The sequence below is a fragment of the Kogia breviceps genome, chromosome 16 (assembly GCF_026419965.1).
Source record: "Kogia breviceps isolate mKogBre1 chromosome 16, mKogBre1 haplotype 1, whole genome shotgun sequence".
Taxonomy (NCBI): domain Eukaryota; kingdom Metazoa; phylum Chordata; class Mammalia; order Artiodactyla; family Physeteridae; genus Kogia; species Kogia breviceps.
In genome coordinates, this window is record NC_081325.1 from 74,093,602 (window position 1) to 74,111,131 (window position 17,530).

The 17,530-nt window shown below is 41.6% G+C and overlaps 1 protein-coding gene across 3 annotated transcripts in view; it reads right to left on the bottom strand.

Moving 5' to 3' along the window:
* Positions 1–17,530, bottom strand: part of EFNB2 (ephrin B2) — a 46,370-nt gene that overhangs the window by 4,230 nt on the left and 24,610 nt on the right. The window contains exons 3-5 of one of the 3 annotated variants that reach the window (XM_067016219.1): positions 2,455–2,487; positions 2,247–2,339; positions 1,407–1,520 (exon numbers count right to left, since the gene is read on the bottom strand). In XM_067016219.1, coding sequence (XP_066872320.1) covers positions 1,407–1,520; positions 2,247–2,339; positions 2,455–2,487 — 240 coding nt within the window. The remainder of the gene's footprint in view (positions 1–1,406; positions 1,521–2,246; positions 2,340–2,454; positions 2,488–17,530) is intronic. The other 2 variants (XM_059041582.2, XM_067016218.1) reach the window with 2 other exon arrangements.

Below are 17,530 nucleotides of genomic sequence, written 5' to 3' on the forward strand. Positions count from 1 at the left end.
GCCGGGCCCGTGAGCCATGGCCGCTGGGCCTGCGCATCCGGAGCCTGTGCTCCGCAATGGGAGAGGCCACGACAGTGAGAGGCCCGCGTACCGGAAAACAAACAAACAAACAAACAAACAAAGCCAGCTAAATGCAAACGGCAGAAGCCAGCCCTCGGGGAGACGGGACTCCAGGTGGGGCTTCCCTGCTACACATCATCATCCATCAGCCGCGTGGACGGGCTGGGACAGCCAGCCCCTGATCTTGCCCCACGTCTTAACCCAGCTCAGCCAGCCTGCAGCCACCACCAGGAGGAAGAAGGGAAGTGGCCGATTCTCCAGGTCAGCATTTGCTGCCCAGGCCACGCTCTTCTCGTGCCCTCTCTGGCTCCGGTGGCTTCATGGGAATATCCAAACCGCCTGCCTTTAAAGACAAGCCCTGCCGACGGTTGGCTGGAGAGCTTGCAAAGAGGGATGGGGCCTGGGAAAACGTTCAACCCGTAACTCGTTTGTATTATTTGATTTACACTTAAAATATATTTGGAAGGCAGCAGAAACTCTCACACGGAACAGACTGCCAACCCAAATGTTAAGCACTAAAAAATTGCCTGGCATCATTATATTATCCATTTATCAGTTTGTCATAAGAATTTGACACATCTTGTCATTGAAAGTTAGAAATAACAACTTCCCTCCTTGAAGCTTGGAAAAAGATGGAATATTGCTACAGATGCTAAATTCGCACGACTACCAACCAGGCATGCGGATCCCTAATAAGGAACTACTGACGTCTGCTCAGCGACCACCATATAAAAAATTCATTCCCGTGGTAACAAACACATAGCTATTTGTTCAAAGACTGCTAAAAAACCGAAGTTAAACGGCAGTCAATTTTATCCAGTATTCTAAACTTCTGCCAGGAATCCGTTTAATATTTTATTTTACACTGAAAATGTGAAAAAAAAAATTTGACGAAACCACCTGAAAAATGTGGCATTATGCAATATTTTAAGATGTTACCATCTTAAATGTAGAAGAGGATCAATCAGGCTCTCTGTGGATTAGATATAACTAGATGAAGCACTGGTACAATTATATATACATTAACACTGGCTTGAAGCTGGGTTTGCAAACAGCACGATAAAGTGTCAGCCAATGAAAGTAGCTTTGATCTGCAAGAGCGGTGCTAATAATTGGCACTTACATCTGATGAATTCTACTCTTCTGAATCTAAGACTTTTGTGGGAATTAATTATTTTACTCTGGTTGGGTAATTGACAACAACTAACCGAGAGCAAAGGCTCCTGACTGCGGGAGCTACAAGTTCGTCCTCCTGGTGCAGAAGTACCTGGACCCCGTTCTGCGCCCTGTGATACGAGCAGAGTGGAACACACAGACGTAGACACACATGGGTCACGCTGCTATACCTGGATTTGGTTTGACAAAAGGACTTGTTGTTGAACTTCTTCCATTTGTACCAGCTTCAAGTTCTGGCCGTCTCGTTGGATCATTATGCCTGGTTGACCCAGCGGAACTCGCATCTATATGAAAAACAAGCGATTACTAACAGCACAGACATCTGATGGGCTCTAGCTTTAGGAGCTGGATCTATATCTCAAGAGGCACAAATAGAAATGAACATAAGATTCTTTATGCAAAGTACTGTGAGATGCAAGAATATAATTTTCCTTTGAAAACAAAACGGTTCTACTAGTTATTTCAGAGGTTTAGATGGTGAGGCCATCTGTGGAAACTATAGGGATTCTTGCATTTGGCAGGCAGAGCATTGCAGATGACATTTTAATTTAACTGAGTGAGTTGACTGACTACTATCCCGATTTCTAATTAGAAGAGTATTTCTTTCTGCACAAGAGGTCATCTCTGTGTGAAAAGGCTCAGTGAACACAAGTCTTCTGTAGTCAAGATGCAGAAATGGGCAAAATGGCAGAAACTTAGTTTGCATTCTGGATATTTTAATGGTGAACCAGAGAGGTGTTTTGCTTTTAAGAAGGAAAAATATATCTGTAGATACAGACATGGCAATAGACATTGTACCTGGCTGACCTCAACTTTTAGAAGTATCTCCAGTAAAAGAAGTGGGTTGCAACAACTTGAGGAAATCTGTCAGTGGCTCAAGGTGCAGAGAAAAGTTTACTTTGGAAACTAAACTGCAGAGTGAGCGAAGGCGCGTGTGGGCAACGCTGGCGCCGTACTCGCTGGGGGCTCGACCAGATCAGTGGCTCCGTGAAGCAGCAGACGGTCTTTACCTTGTCCAACTTTCATGAGGATCTTCATGGCTCTTGTCTGGCACACCCCTCCCTCCTGGTTATCCAGGCCCTCCAAAGACCCATTTGATGTAGCTGATTAAAAATAAAATGGACAAAACAAAAAAATAAAGAAAAAATCAGGAAATCAATAAGCCAAGTTTACATGAACATGAAATGTCTGAAAACAATTTGGAAAATAAGAACTCACTCTTAGTCACAAGTTTTCTGAAAGTATGGGATGCTGAAAGGCAAAACGAAAAAAATAAAGAAATAAAGAAAGATGGATATCGTCTACACTGCCGCACGTATGATCTCTGGTTTCCAATGTACTTAAGTGCCTTCTCCCTTTATAATTAACGGATTTCGTCTGATTCTACAGATAAAAGGGACAGCATCTTCCAAAAGCCTAACTATTTTGGAGTCAGCCTCCTAAAAGGAGAATAGTAAATATGGTAATTTCAAAACGTGGTAATCATCACACAGCACCTGCTTCCTCTACTACAGATTTCCTGCCTCAAGAACAATTACCTTGATGCTCCCTGTTTGTCAAGCATCCAAGTTCTATAAACACTTGGAGAGGAGACTCCCACGCCCCTTTTCTTTCCTCAGCTTTGCTTGAGCTTAAAAGGTTGTACTAGAATGCAAGTCTTCAAATTCTGGAGTCTTCCTCCATCATTTTGTACTCGACCCGAAAGAACGGATGTGTTATTACCACCAACATCGACCTTGGTCAAACTCTTCAACCAAGCTCCCTGGTGCAGAAGAACTCTGGACGCACAGAGGGGCTCACAGGTGCCCTGCTCTATGAGGGGCCTGGGACAGCTCAGGACCTAAGGTGAGGACTTGGCTCAGGTCCACCAGCTTGATGCCCTTTCCACCTCGAGAAGGAGGAGGAGGAAAGACAGAACATTTGACCATTTTCAGTGTCTGTTTTTTTCCAACTGCCTATGCCCTACTCTGTCTCAACCCATTGTTCTATCTCTTTAGGATGGTGAGTTCTCTGAAGAGCGCTGTAACTAAAGCTGTAAAAAGATAGGCTGCCAGGTACCTTGCTGAGGGACAGGATTTAAATTACAGGTCAAGTTCCCAAAGAGAAAAGGAGGTGGGGAGTTAGACGTTTTCATTCCTCCACAGTTCAAGGGGCAGGGAACGAAAATGTTTCATAAACAATTCTGCCAGGTAAATCCTTCTCTACTTTAATTACCAAAGTTTTGTCAACTAACTCTATACTTTTAAAAGCACTGAAAAAGGGACAGATTTTCTGAAAAAAAAAAAAAAAATCCAAAGACATTCTTTTAATGGGCTGTTTGTTTTCCAAATGGTGGGGCAGACAAGTTGGACAGGCACGCATGGAAGTATGTATGCTGTGGGCAATTATCTTGGCTGGAAAACAAGGCCACGATTGACTTGTCTTTGTGTTCTCAAGTTAGCGACTTTTACTTTCTCTGTTTTCCTTAATAATAATCGCTGCCTCTTGTGTGCAAAAATATCTCTTTGCTTATCTGAGTGTTTCCTTAAAGTCCAGCCTCACAATCATATCTCACTCTTCTTCTATTGCTGACACTGAGTTTCTCCTGGGAAACTGGGCAAAAATTGCCATCATAGTTTTTTTTTTTAGGGTGAAAAGGAGATAGTATCCTCTTGTAGATTGTTGAGAAAATGTCTGGTAGATAAATTAGAACAAATACCTGAGAACTCTGCATGCTTCTGCGACTCTTAAAAAAAATTATCTTTTTTTCCCCCATTTTCTCCATCTTCTTTCCCTTTTGTTTTCTTCCAAACGTGTACCTAAATTTCAAAGTATCCTTTCCTCCTAAAGGCTTAGAACAGTATGGATATCTACAAGCAGACACTCTTTCTGGCTAATTTCAGAGCAGTGCTATAATCTTCACTTATTCACAGTTTTCTCATCTGATCTTTCTCAAAATGTAGGATATGCTTTTATATAGAAAAAAACAGTGGAAAGCTGATGTCTTTATCTGGCTGACAGTTTCAAAGGTTTAGTTTACTTAATTCAAGTGGAATCTCCATGTTTTCTAATTAATATACACATAAATGCACCCCAATGCAAAGTTCAATGACTGAGTTTTTCTTGCTAAAAGTTTAACAGTAAGTTAACAAATGATAAAAATAAGATCTGAAGGGTGGTACCCAGAAAGAAAAAAGGTGTGTGGGTGGGAGGAATATAGATTTACTGAATATTTATTTTAACCTTGAGGTAAAAGAGATAAAAGGTTCAGGTCTAAAAGAAAAAAAATTAAGGAATACGAGAAAGGATAGACAAGGCATGGCAGAGAACAGTCCCTGGTAAATATAATTCAGAACTGCATCTGCAGAGGCAGAAACTACAGATGACTTCTACTTTGTCAGACTGGAAGCATAAGAGGTGCACATAATTTGAGTGACTTTTTCTTTTGATTTTAATTCGTAGGTCAGTGCCTTTTCTGAATACCAATGCCTTCGTGGAGAGCTCCCTTTGGTTTACTCAAAGTGCTATCTGAAGAACCCCCAAATGCAAAGAACTCCAAAAGTATTCAAATTAAACTGCAATCTATAATTTAACATCCGCAAACTATACATGGTAGGAAGAAAACTGTGTAGTGTGAGATGAAACTGCCTTGCATCTTTCACTATGCAAACTTTTTTTATGCCTCGGGGAGGAAAAAAACCCTCAAGCCCTGGAGACGCACAGAAGGCAATCTGAAAATGCTGCCTTTGCTGAGTTCTTGGAGGCCGAGGCCACCGCTGGGATGGGGGAGGATGAGGGGTGAAGGGGGAGGGCAGGCCAAGGGGCAGAACTTTGTTGAGTGAGGAGGGTTCTTCTGCTACATTCTGGACTCTGCATCTTTCCCCTTTAAGTCAACTTGGAAGTTGCAAAGGCTACTGGAAGATACTGAAAAATTCATTCCTAGCATCAAAACAGCATTCCCAATACTTGGCTGTTTAAAAGGGGGGCTTAAACTTTAAAATTCAGAGGAAATTCCCTAGCGGTCCAGTGGTTAGGACTTGGCGCTCTCACTGCTGGGGCCTGGGGTTCGATCCCTGGTTGGGGAACTAAGATCCCCGCAAGCCGAGTGGTGTTGCCCACCCCCCCAAGAAAAAATACAGTTAGATGCTCTGCCATGAAAGATTTTTGCCCCAAGTTAGGTATGATGTAAGAAGTCAGGGAAAACCCTGGTTTTTGTTTTTGCTTTTTTTTAACATCTTTCTTGGAGTATAATTGCTTTACAATGATGTGTTAAGTTTCTACTGTATAACAAAGTGAATCAGCTGTACGTATACATATATCCCCATATCCCCTCCCTCTTGCGTCTCCCTCCCACCCCCCCATCCCACCCCTCTAGGTGGTCACAGAGCATTGAGCTGATCTCCCTGTGCTATGTGGCTGCTTCCCACTAGCCATCTATCTTACATGTGGGAGTGTATATATGTCCATGCCACTCTCTCACTTCGTCCCAGCTTACCCTTCCCCCTCCCCGTGTCCTCAAGTCCATTCTCTACGTCTGCGTCTTTATTCCTGTCCTGCCCCTAGGTTCTTCAGAAGCATTTTTTTTTTTTTAGATTCCATATATACGTGTTAGCATACGGTATTTGTTTTTCTCTTTCTGACTTCCTTCACTCTGTATGAGAGGCTCTAGGCCCATCCACCTCACTACAAATAACTCGATTTCAGAAAACCCTGTTTTTAAGATGTGAGCACCAACGGAAACTTCAGAAGGTCAACTTCATAGCAAGTTCAATTATAAAATAACTGAGAGTAACTTCAACTTACTTTATATTTGATCTCCTAGTAAAAATTAATGTCTCTTCCCCACGATCTGCTTAACATGGAGAGTAGAGAGTAGAGAGCGTGGGCCTAATTCTAGAGCTGCCTCCCCACCTCCCCACCTTGAGACATGGCACAGCTGTAAGTCTTCTGTCCTCACGGCGCCTCTTTACTGGCAGCAAATTCTGCAATAAAGCCTCAAGATTAATATTCTGATTTCTGCTGCAACAGCCAGTCACCAAGAAGCTTTAAAAGCCTCAGTGGCTGACTTTGAAATACAACAAGAAATTGCTAATGCTTGGGAATAAAATCTACTTCCATTTCAGGAGACGGTTTTGCAATTATTCTTATTGTTGATTTGAATGTATTGGGAAATTTTAACTTGGAGAAAGTAAAAACAAACGGTTAACCTCATTCTACTTAGTTTTTCTTTGCAGCTCTCTAGCAGCAGCATCTAATGCCACCACAATCACAGTATTACTGTACTAAATGGATGAAGCTGCATTTAATCATTTAGAGATAGAAAAAATAACATTGTTATATCTAAGCTTTTAGTGCCCAGCCTTTTTTTTCCTTGGCCCAGGGAAAAAATAGACTTTATAAAATTAAAAATTACTAGAAAAGTATATCTAGTTCGAAAAGAGGTTTAATAAAGACACATGGGCATTTTATAGCCTGCTTTTAAAAGCTTTTGCTTCAGGGATCTAACTGCATGTAGTGAGTGTACTGAAATCACTAGATTGTTCCCCCAGGGCCTGATTTTAAGTGGGTGGAGATCACTGCTCAGCAAAAAGTACCCTGAGTTCACAATGCCTAAAAGTTCTCTTCACATCCGAAAACTACTCCGCCAGCATCCAGGCGTTCCCATTTGTTTGTACACGAACTTATCCGCAGTGTGCTGGTTATCTGAGTAGAAAAAAGGAGAACCAGTGGGCAAAGCAGACGGAAAGGGCAGGAATATTTCTGGCTGTGTTTTTCAGACTGTGCCCACGGAGAGGAAGTCCTATCGCATTGTCATGCGTCTTCATTTGGTTGTTACTGCTCTGCACCCCGGGAAGGGTAAGCTGCTGCCCTGGATCTTGGCTGTTTTTATTTCAGTCTATCACTTCGGTAGTCAGATGGAGAATTAACTGCTGGATGTGTGCCGAAATATGGGTCCCATGCACAAAGAGGTTAGGAATGAGGGCAGCAGAAAAAAATTCTACAGAGTAAACGCATCCCTATGAAGGAATATTCTTAGGTTATCATGGAAAGAATGAAACATCAAAATATACTATGGAGGACATTTTGTACTATTTTATTTATTTATTTGGCCGTGCGAAACGGCATGTAGGATCTTATCTCCCCGACCAGGGATCAAACCCACACCCCCTGCGTTGGAAGTGTGGAGTCTTAACCACTGGACCACCAGGGAAGTCCCTATACTAAATGTGGCTTACTGGGATGGGGCCGGGATGGGGTGGGGGGTTGACGGATACTCCAAAGCAAATAGTTTTTATAAATTTCATCAAAGAGGTCCACCAAAAAGACACAGATAAATAAGCATACAGGGTCAGTAAAATGAGAGAGTTGAATTTTCTAGTAAGAATGAAAATTTTGTGTTCATATAAACTGCACATGACAAAATCTGCTCTTATTTGATTATGAAACGAAGAGCATTTTATGAAAATCCTCTGTCATCTTCTTGGCACTATTCTTGTCCATCATGTCATCATATGCTCGCCCTGCTAATTCTGATTTCTTAGGGCAGCCTTTCAACACATCAGTCTCCTGAAACTCAACTCAAGAACTAGAAGAACTAGAAGCCTATTACCTGGCAAACTTAGGAAATAAAAGAAGCAGAACCAAGTGAGAAACGTGAAAAGTAAAGCCATGACATTAAAATAAATATGATACATAAACTAGGTTACTGTTTTCTTCTAGCAGGGCTAACAAATTTTTGAGTGTCTGAAAACAAAAAATTAACTGAGATATGTAAGTTGAAAACCAGAAGGCCGATAAAAATATAACTACTTAATGTGAATATACAACTCAGGAAGCTAAGATCTACCCTACTTCACACCATGACACGAATTCAAATTCAAAATATATGATGCACATTCAAAATATGTACTAAAGGGTCAGGAATTCAATTTCTAGAACTCAGTGTGGTTCAGTGCCTTGGGTGCCACGGGTATCCTTTAAGATACCAACTTAGAAGAAAAATTCTAACCATGGAAATGACAACCCCTGAATGCCCAAAATAAACGCCCTTTCTTTAATAAAAACTTCTGAAGCAAAAACATCTGTATAATATGCCGAAAGGACGAAGAAAAAAATCACTTCTTCTAACTTCTTCTTTTTTATATGCTTTTCTCTGTGGATATATAGTCAAAGAAATGAGAATATACCACCACGATTTTCCAAGGGCCTCACTATTTTGCTTGGTGTAATATCAAAAAAAGTTCAGCAGTATTTCAACACATATGGCAGTTTATCCCAGAATGCCTGATCTTAGAGTAAAAGTTTTATAGATTTTTCTTAAAATGGCCTCGATTTGACAAAAGAAAAATACAAAGGACGTTACAGGATGTCTGTGTTTGTCACCCAAGGAAACCGTGTTCCAGAAATGGGGTGAATCACCTGAACGACCCCCGCATCATTCTGGTTGTGTTTTGAAATTTGAAAGCAGTAAATCAGGCATTAAGAGGTAACAACTAGCTTAGCCCCAGTGACTTCTTTACAGCACAATTAATTAGTTTCTCCACTAGAGAGAACGATTTGGAAAAGTGATTTAAAAAAAACAGAGTCACAATTTAGCCCCTCCTCCCCTATTAAAATATGAGTAAAGATACCAAGTATCCAGTGTAAGTGGATGTTCTCGAATAAAATGGTATAATTGTATTTCCTCAATGTTAAATGTTCACCATGCGCGATGACAGGATATCTTACTGACAGCTTAGCAATGAGAGTTTTGAGAAATGTTAACAGCCTTGAAACAGTTTTGTAAACTGCTTCTGTTTGCGTATTCACTAAAAGATTGGATGGCATATTACTTTGCCACTTTCACTCTTTGGGGAAGGGGGAAGATACAAAGATACTACAAAGAACTGAGTCTAAAGGTGCCAATATATGTTAGTATATTTCCTATCTCCCGTGTTATGCGAGACTTGGACATTGAGGGAGGTCAGCCTATGGAGAGAACGGTAATAAACACCATCCCTAGAACATAAGAAACTCCATCACAGCTTACTCATTAAACCTCTTCACCACTAAGAAGTGTATACAACAATTAAGGTAGCGACAATCACTGAAGACGCTAAGGGCCACCGTCATCTTTGATGACAGCCCTGAAAAGCCACTGACTATATATACCTGGAGTGGAGAAGAACAAGCGGTGAATGTGTGTGTGCAAGTATGTGCACACATAGCAGGGATATGTCAGCGACAGAAATACCTTCCAGGCTCAGTGGGCGCTCTGGCACTTTCCTGAGAAAGATCAAATAGGCCTGGTAATGAATCACCTGTCTCCTCTTTTTACAAGAGGCATGCTTAAACACACGAGATCATTTATGAGTGGCTTACTTTCTTTCCCCTCAAAATATTGCTTGCAACACCTTGATGTCTTGATTTTTCATAAATTCTGTTGTGGGAAAACATCCCTTTCTGAGTCTAAAATTTTATTGCTACAAGTTATGATGATTTATGCAGGTAGAATCTCTCATTAGGCAAAAAAAATTTTCAACAAGATTTCATAAAAAAGCTTTACATCTAGCGTGCTTTTCAGGGAGTTACTCTTACTGTCACAATGATTCAGAATGAATTGTGAGAATGTGATAGTCGATGGTTAAAGCATAATTTACCTTTATACATGAGAGTCAACCTTAATATGGGCTGAAACCTATTAAGAAAGAAGAATCATGTTGTAAAAATAGGGGGTCACATGACCACTTCAATATAATGACCAAACTCACATTAAAAAAAAAAAAAAGAATGATGTCAGAGTTCTAAAGATAAAACATAATTCCCTATTGTCCATATTAGCTTTACTTAAGCATTCTGATTTTTTTTTAAAATGAGACTTCCTGGTCAAGAGATAGTGATAACATCTAATAAAAATATTCTGAGCCATGAAATAACATGTGTTTGCATGAATTATTTCTAGCACACAATTTCTAGCCCACTCCCGAGGGTCTGACCGCCTTCATCATTGAATATCTTTGTGGAGATGTGGAAACGTCTAGAGAGCAAAGGGTCAGAGTGAAAAGTTCACAGTGGGGAGGGCACACATCCCAGAAGCCAGGCTCGTGCTCAGTCTGCTGTCACTAATCGCCTGCAATGATATTAATGGCCCAGTAATTGGGAGACAGCGGCACTGAAGTGGAAAACCTCCGTCTGAGGCAGAGTTCACCTCTGGGTGGTAGGGCTTCACCAGTGACTGAATTAATGTTTGCTGACAGTTTAGAACACAACACTGTAGATGAGAAAATGCACCACTCTGATGGCATAATAGCTTAGATGGACATGATGTTACTTGCTTTGACCATCTAGAGACCAGTGGTAACCCTGGTGAAGTGCCCTGTCTGAATTTGCCCTACACATGAACCTAATTCCGTTCAGGGGACGTGTTCTATGCTCCAAGAAGCCAGAGCAATTTTCCACATGTTTGCTTCAATAAAAGAATACCTTCATCTCCTGGTTTAACATCAGGAACAAGGACACTGGGTTACTCCACTAATGCAAAAAGCCATTTGCGAAGCAGGACTGTCTATTAGCAACACACAGCCTAGCTCCTCTGTGAAGTGATCAGTTATGCTCCTGACAGAGGTTCTGGCTGTCCATCCATCATCTATACATTTATCCACTCATCCACCCATCTACCCATCCATCCAATCCATCCATCCATCCATCCACCCCATCCATCCATCCACCCACCCATCCATCCAACCATCCATCCATCCACCCACCCATCCATCCAACCCATCCACCCATCTGTCCAATCCATCCACCCACCCACCCACCCATCCATCCATCCATCCATCCATCCATCCATCCACACAAACTGTAGCACTTGTACTTGGCTAAGGAAATCTGAAGTTTCTTACTACCTCTTTTGTACATTTGAGGGATTTTTATCATTTTTAATTTTACTATTTAGCCACTTCCCATTGAGGGGCTCAAAGTACATTTGACCCTTGAACAACATGGGGGTTAGGGTCACCAACTCCTACCTAGTCGAAAATCCGAGTACAATTTATAGTCAGCCCTCCGTACCCGCAGCTATTCCATATCCACAGATTCAACCAACAGCAGATAGTGCAGTGCCGGAGTATTTACTACTGAAAAAAATCTGCGTGTAAGTGGACCCGAGCAGCTCAAACCTGTGTTGTTCAAGCGTCAACTGTACTCGATAAAACACAAAGCAAAGTCTTACTGAAGAAATGGAATTGATTGATAGTATCTCTAAAAAGAAAAAAGAAAATTCAGGAGACCTGACAAATTGCTATCACAACCACCATTAACCAACTGCCCTTTCTCCTTTCCTACTGCTCTGTAGAACTTCTTAGGTCAACTTTGGGGCACATGATTGAAGTTAGTTTATACGTTACAACAAAGGACAGGGCCTCTGGCCCAACACGTCTGATACAAACACAGAGTCGTCTGATACCCAGTTCGAGTAGCACCCTTGCGTTGCTATGTATGCACTATGTACGTACATATGCTCTCTTTGCTGTCACTACGTACGTGACGTGTATGTACTCGTACTCTCTTTACCATACTCTGTAAGTAGTGTGCTTTGGGCTAGACTATCTGTCCTCTTGCTTTGTATACATGTATACGCTTGGTGACCCAGGAGGTACTGTCATAAACTAATGACGTGGGTCTAAGGGTCTGACAACGCGGTTTGAGTTTTGCCCCTGACATTTCACGGCTGTGTGAACTCTACTAAACTGCTCACACTTTCCAAGTTCTGTTTTCTCACAGTGATAAAAATTCCTCTGTCACCTGTCCTTTGAGCCTGTAAAGTGACAGTCTCAAAGAGTGTGTGAGGCCATAACACTTCCCTCTAAGTGATCAAACACCCAGCCTGAGATTTCAGACGGTTAGGAACAAACGTGGGACTCTTAAAAACTATATAAATAAGTTTTCGCCAAGTAATCTTTTCATGTCTGTCTAATGCCTCTTGGCTATTTCTTAAAGTACTTTATTTTGCTTTAAATTTTGATTTTCATGATAAATATTTAAAGGCTATTAAGAAACGCATTCTCATGCTTGTACAGAGAAGTCCCCAGGACTGTTCAGTTACTTACAAGTCTAAGTAAACTTTGAAAAAGCTATAAATAGAGGTGCTAGAGATATTAAGATGTATTTTGTGAAACAGTAAAGGCAGCTTTATTCTGAGCAATTTCTAAATAACCCTTTTTTCCCCTGAGGAATCGGCTTCATTTCTCAGATGCTCTTATTTTACATAGTAGGTTTTCAGTCTCTCCCCATTGCTTTAAGAACCAGTCATCTTGTCCGTTCATGAGTTATTCTGGGAATAAGGAATAGTGCTCACACGGTAATCTCTGTCTAGCTTTAAATGAGATAAGCTGTCACTACTGCCTAGGTGACGCCGCTGAATATGAACAGAGTCTCAATCTACAATAGCCTAATCCTCCTAAACCCTGACAGATACGGGATAAATATTCCAATGGCCATGACTCCATCAGACCCACGAGCCAGAAGCTTCTCAGCACAAGCTCCAACTGAGCAGAAGTTGAGATTTTATTCCTTAAAGTATAAAGAATTTAAGCTGTATTCATATGAAATTGAACAAGGAGCCTCACTGATATACTCTAGGAGAGAGCCTTCAATACGGTCAGAAGAGGATTTTATGTTAAGTTAAAAAATAACAGAAAGTCGGGGGACTTCCCTGGTGGTCCAGTGGTTAAGCCTCCGAGCTCCCAGTGCAGGGGGTGCGGGTTCAGTCCCTAGTCAGGGAACTAAGATCCCACAAGCTGTGTGGCACGGCCAAAAAGAAAAAAAAGAAAAAGAAATGATGCTTCTCATTACCAGACTAGTGAAATGTTGTAGTGTCCCAGCTGGTGTCAGTGACAAGGCAACCCTGACATGTACTTTCTTCTCTAAAAGAATATTTATACTACCTTGGAGTGCTGCTGAAATGATCAATAAAAACAAACCTTTCCTTTGTGTAACAAGGAACAGAGAAGAGGCCCTGGCAAGGCTGGTGAGATGGTTAAGTGGGGAAACGATTCTATGTGTAGAAGTCTCCTCCCACTCTGTCTCTTTTGGATCTTAGGGAGGATCTGCTAAGAAGCTTGGGCAAGTCCACCAACAAAAAAATCCCTAAATGCGTGTTTCTGGGTAAGGAAAGCCCGAGGACAAAAGGACTTTCACAGCACTCCAAGAAGACGCAAAAGAGGGAGGATCTCATAATTAAGTTACTCAGCATTACTGGAACTTGGACAATCTCTGGAATTTCATTTTGTGGACGGCATTTCAAATAAGTGACAGTTTTTGAGCCCATCTTCCCCGCCCGCCAGCTTGCAGGAGAGCACAGGCTGTCTCACAGCAGCCCCCTACCTCGCCCCCCCACAAAGAGACCCTCAGCTGTCCTTATCTGGTGCCAGCCATGGAAGCAAGCACTGTACATACATCACCCCACTTAAATGCACATCACCCCAGCTGACAGATGAAAAGACTGAGGCAGACTGGGTAAGTTACTTGCCAAAGGGCATTCAAGAACCCAGGTCTGCCTGACTTGGGACTCTCAGCCAACTACCACGTTCACCTGTCGCTCCAAGTGCTGTGTGTATGTACCCTCCAAACACCCAAGATTCTGATGACTATTACAAGCCAACCGTCTATTCTATTACAAAGACGACCATCGCAGGTTAAAAATAAAAATGTGTTTAAATGCTTGAATCCACCAATGGTATGCAAGGTATCGAACATTAATTCCCCACCCCAAAGTCAGATAAGTGACAGGCTGATGTCACATCCTTGAATTTTATGATGTTTAGTGATGGAAATGTAGACTTTGCTACCTTTATCATATAAATAATTCATCAATCAAAGCACATAATCATGTTACAGAGGCCACACATATACTCTAAAATAAATCTAGGGCTTCCCTGGTGGCGCAGTGGTTAGGAATCCGCCTGCCATCACAGGGGACACGGGTTCGAGCCCTGGTCCGGGAAGATCCCACATGCCGCAGGGCAGCTAAGCCCGTGCGCCACAACTACTGAGCCTGCGCTCTAGAGCCCACGTGCCACTACTGAAGCCCGTGCACCTAGAGCCCGTGCTCTGCAACAAGAGAAGCCACCGCAATGAGAAGCCCACACACAGTACGGAAGAGTAGCCTCCACTCGCCGCAACAGGAGAAAGCCTGCACGCAGTAACGAAGACCCAACGCAGCCAAAAATGAATAAATTTTTAAAAATAATTAAAAAAATAAAAGATATCTATATGTAAAAGTACCTTTGAAACCTCCCATAACCATTTTGCTAGGGAAAGGGCTTACAGTACATTCCGTATATTTTAGTGCCACTTGCTTCACTTACTCCCAGAAATAAGTAAATCAAAAACAGAAAAGAAAAACACAAACAAACAAAAAAAGGAAAACAAACACTCAGCAAAAATACAGGAATGGAATCTGCTCTTCTTCTGTTTTGATTCTTTTAGAATAGTGTTTCCTTATATTTGTGTGCAAGCACTTTAATTGATTTTGCATTTCTGCTCAGAAGTGGAGTTTATGTCTAAAAAACAGCAAAGCTGACTGAGGGGCTTTCTAATTTTATATGCTCTGATAAAATTTTTTTTAAAAATTGCTTTGGAGAATGAAACCAGTGAAGGGCCTAAGAAATGGTGACTCATTCCCATTCATTCATTGTTTCTCAAGGAAGACTTTCACAGGCCAGGAAAGCAAGGAGTGGCCTTTGGAAGGACCACTGTGAACACAGCAGGGTGTAGTTTCAGAGCAACATTTAATCAGACGATCATTAGAAATGAGGACTTTTAGACTATTCCACAAATCCATGTCTTGGCTACAGATGTGAGGTAAAACAATGTAAAAAACCACACAAAGTTAAATTGGGAAGTGCCTCGGGCATAAGGTGTTCTTTCTAACAGCTGGGCTGTGCCCGTTGTTCACTTAAAAAGCATCCACACGGTGGCATTCATTTTCATCCATCTCTGACTCACATGATTTTGGTAGTGTGATGAAAACCTCTCTGTAGGTATTTTGCAAGGTTTTATGCTGAGGCTGGGTGACCAACCCATGGAACCTGCGTAAGGGTAGATACTGCAAAGGGCCTGCACACCGGAATTTCTGACTCATTCAGCTCTGGGTTATCACTTCTAAAAAGAAACTGGAAACCAGGCACAGAAAGTGTCTACAAGAAAAGTTTTTGACACAATTATGTATGAAGGCTGAGAACATAGTTTGGAGTGCTGGCCTTGTATTAACTGGTGTGTTTTTCTAAGACAGAGCTTCCCTCGACAATGGGCCACACACTTCAGAACAGATAGTTATTTTATAAACTTAAAAAAATCTTTAAAGACATGATCAAAATAACTGTAGGTTATATAAAATGTTTACTTTCTTTTTAAGGCAATTAAGAATCTAAATGTAATGAAAAACAGACCAAATGGTCGCAACATCCCCACCTTTGGATCATTTAATATTAGGAGATTTTATTATGCAAATTAAACCCAAGTCTAATGACTGAAATGGGTCCCTTGAAAAAGTCAATTCTCAACATTAAGAAAACCCATATACATCATTTTGCCACATGTCAAAGCAAATAATCATCTAGGAGAAAAACTAATGAGGATGTATATCATTTTGTCGTGTCATTTCCTAGGGGAATTTAGTGGATACTCGGTAGGTTTAAAAATACACTCCCAATTTAAAATTAATATTGACTTCTAAAACTTAAAAGTGTGATGCCTGTATTTTAAGTCTGGTAACACTACAAATCAAATTCAATGTCTTTGAAGAGTTTACAGCAGATCCTGTCCATTCAATTGGAGAAGAGCCACCCTGATGAGAGATCCCATACTGGATGTGTATGTCTAACCATAAAATGGTTTGGAACTAGATAGAGACGTCCATCATTAGCCAGAATAACAACAACAGTAAAAGAAGTTTCTAGAGAAAAAATCAAAATTCAAAGAAATGAAGTGACTTTCTCGTTAAGCTCACACAGCAGGACTAGAACCCAGGTCTCTGGGCTCCTGGTCCAGTGCCCCTGGAATCAGTTCATCTAGGGAATGACCGAACAACACCGATTCCAGTTCAGTCCATTGGCAACTTGGACTGCTCCCCCCTGGGGTTATGAAGCACTGCTCCAAAGTAACACTTCTCTTCTTCCCTCCTTTGGAAAGAAACCAGGACACAATAACGATGCTGTTCTCACTAATACTCTTGGTTATGAAGGCGCTTACTAGCTAGACAGAAAGATTTGGAGATGAACACATGTAATACACTTTGTAGCAACTCAAAAATGCCAACCTTGTTACCTCTCTCAAAGTTGAAGTGGTGATTTGCAGCGTTCCATCATGCCACCCAGTGTAGTACTGTTTCAAGTGGAGTGTGACTCTGTGTGTATGTGTGAGTGATTATTGGCTGCGGAAAAAGCAGTGACCCTGAAAAATCTCTTAATTGTCTGGGTGCCTTGTGATTCTCAAAGAAGCGATGGAAAGTCAACATTAACTTTCTCAACTCTTTTGAGAGTTTTACTTCTCATCCTTCACTTCCTTTCCAGGGAAAGCTGTCCATCCACTGGCTTTGCTGGAGGCTGGGTGGGAAATGGGGCCTGCATTTCCCGAAGTGTCTGAAGCGTCTTCCTACGTCTGTGACGTGGCGCAGGTCTTTCCACTCTGTGCTCTGAGTCTCCCTGGGCCATGGCCACCCTCTGAGCCCTGGGCCCTTCCCCACCCAGCCTGTAACCACCACCCAACCAGCAGCATTCAAACTTGAAACCCTCATCTCTATTTTAAGAACCATTCTTTTATCCCGGGCTACCACGTGCTTTTCCGGGTCTGGTGGCTTATACCTCCCTGAAGAGCCAGTCGGCAGCTAGGGCTGCAGGCGCAGTTTTAGAGACGTATTAAACTCTGAGGAGCATCTATCTTCAGGCACCCCCTCGTCCTTTTCCCCACCCTATTCAGGGGTCTTAACCTGCTAAATGAATTCAGTAGGGTGGGTTGCAGCTCCCTATAAATGCTATGCTAAAAACATTAGCATCCTGGTAAACAGTCCTACTTAAAAAGGCTTTTTTTTTTTTTTTTAAGACACTGTTGGACTTCCAAAAGCTTAAGGTTTCCACTTATTTTGCCTAATGACTATTTTATATTTTCAAAGGTTTCCCTCTTACTTCATACATTTTACCACCCCAACTGCTTGCCCCATTCCTCAAAATGCTTTTATTTTCCTCTTATGATCACTGTGCTTTTAAATCTGTAATTCACCACTTTCTCTTTTTGTTACTTATTGTCACTCAGCCACTCTCTGTGCATCATGTTGGCT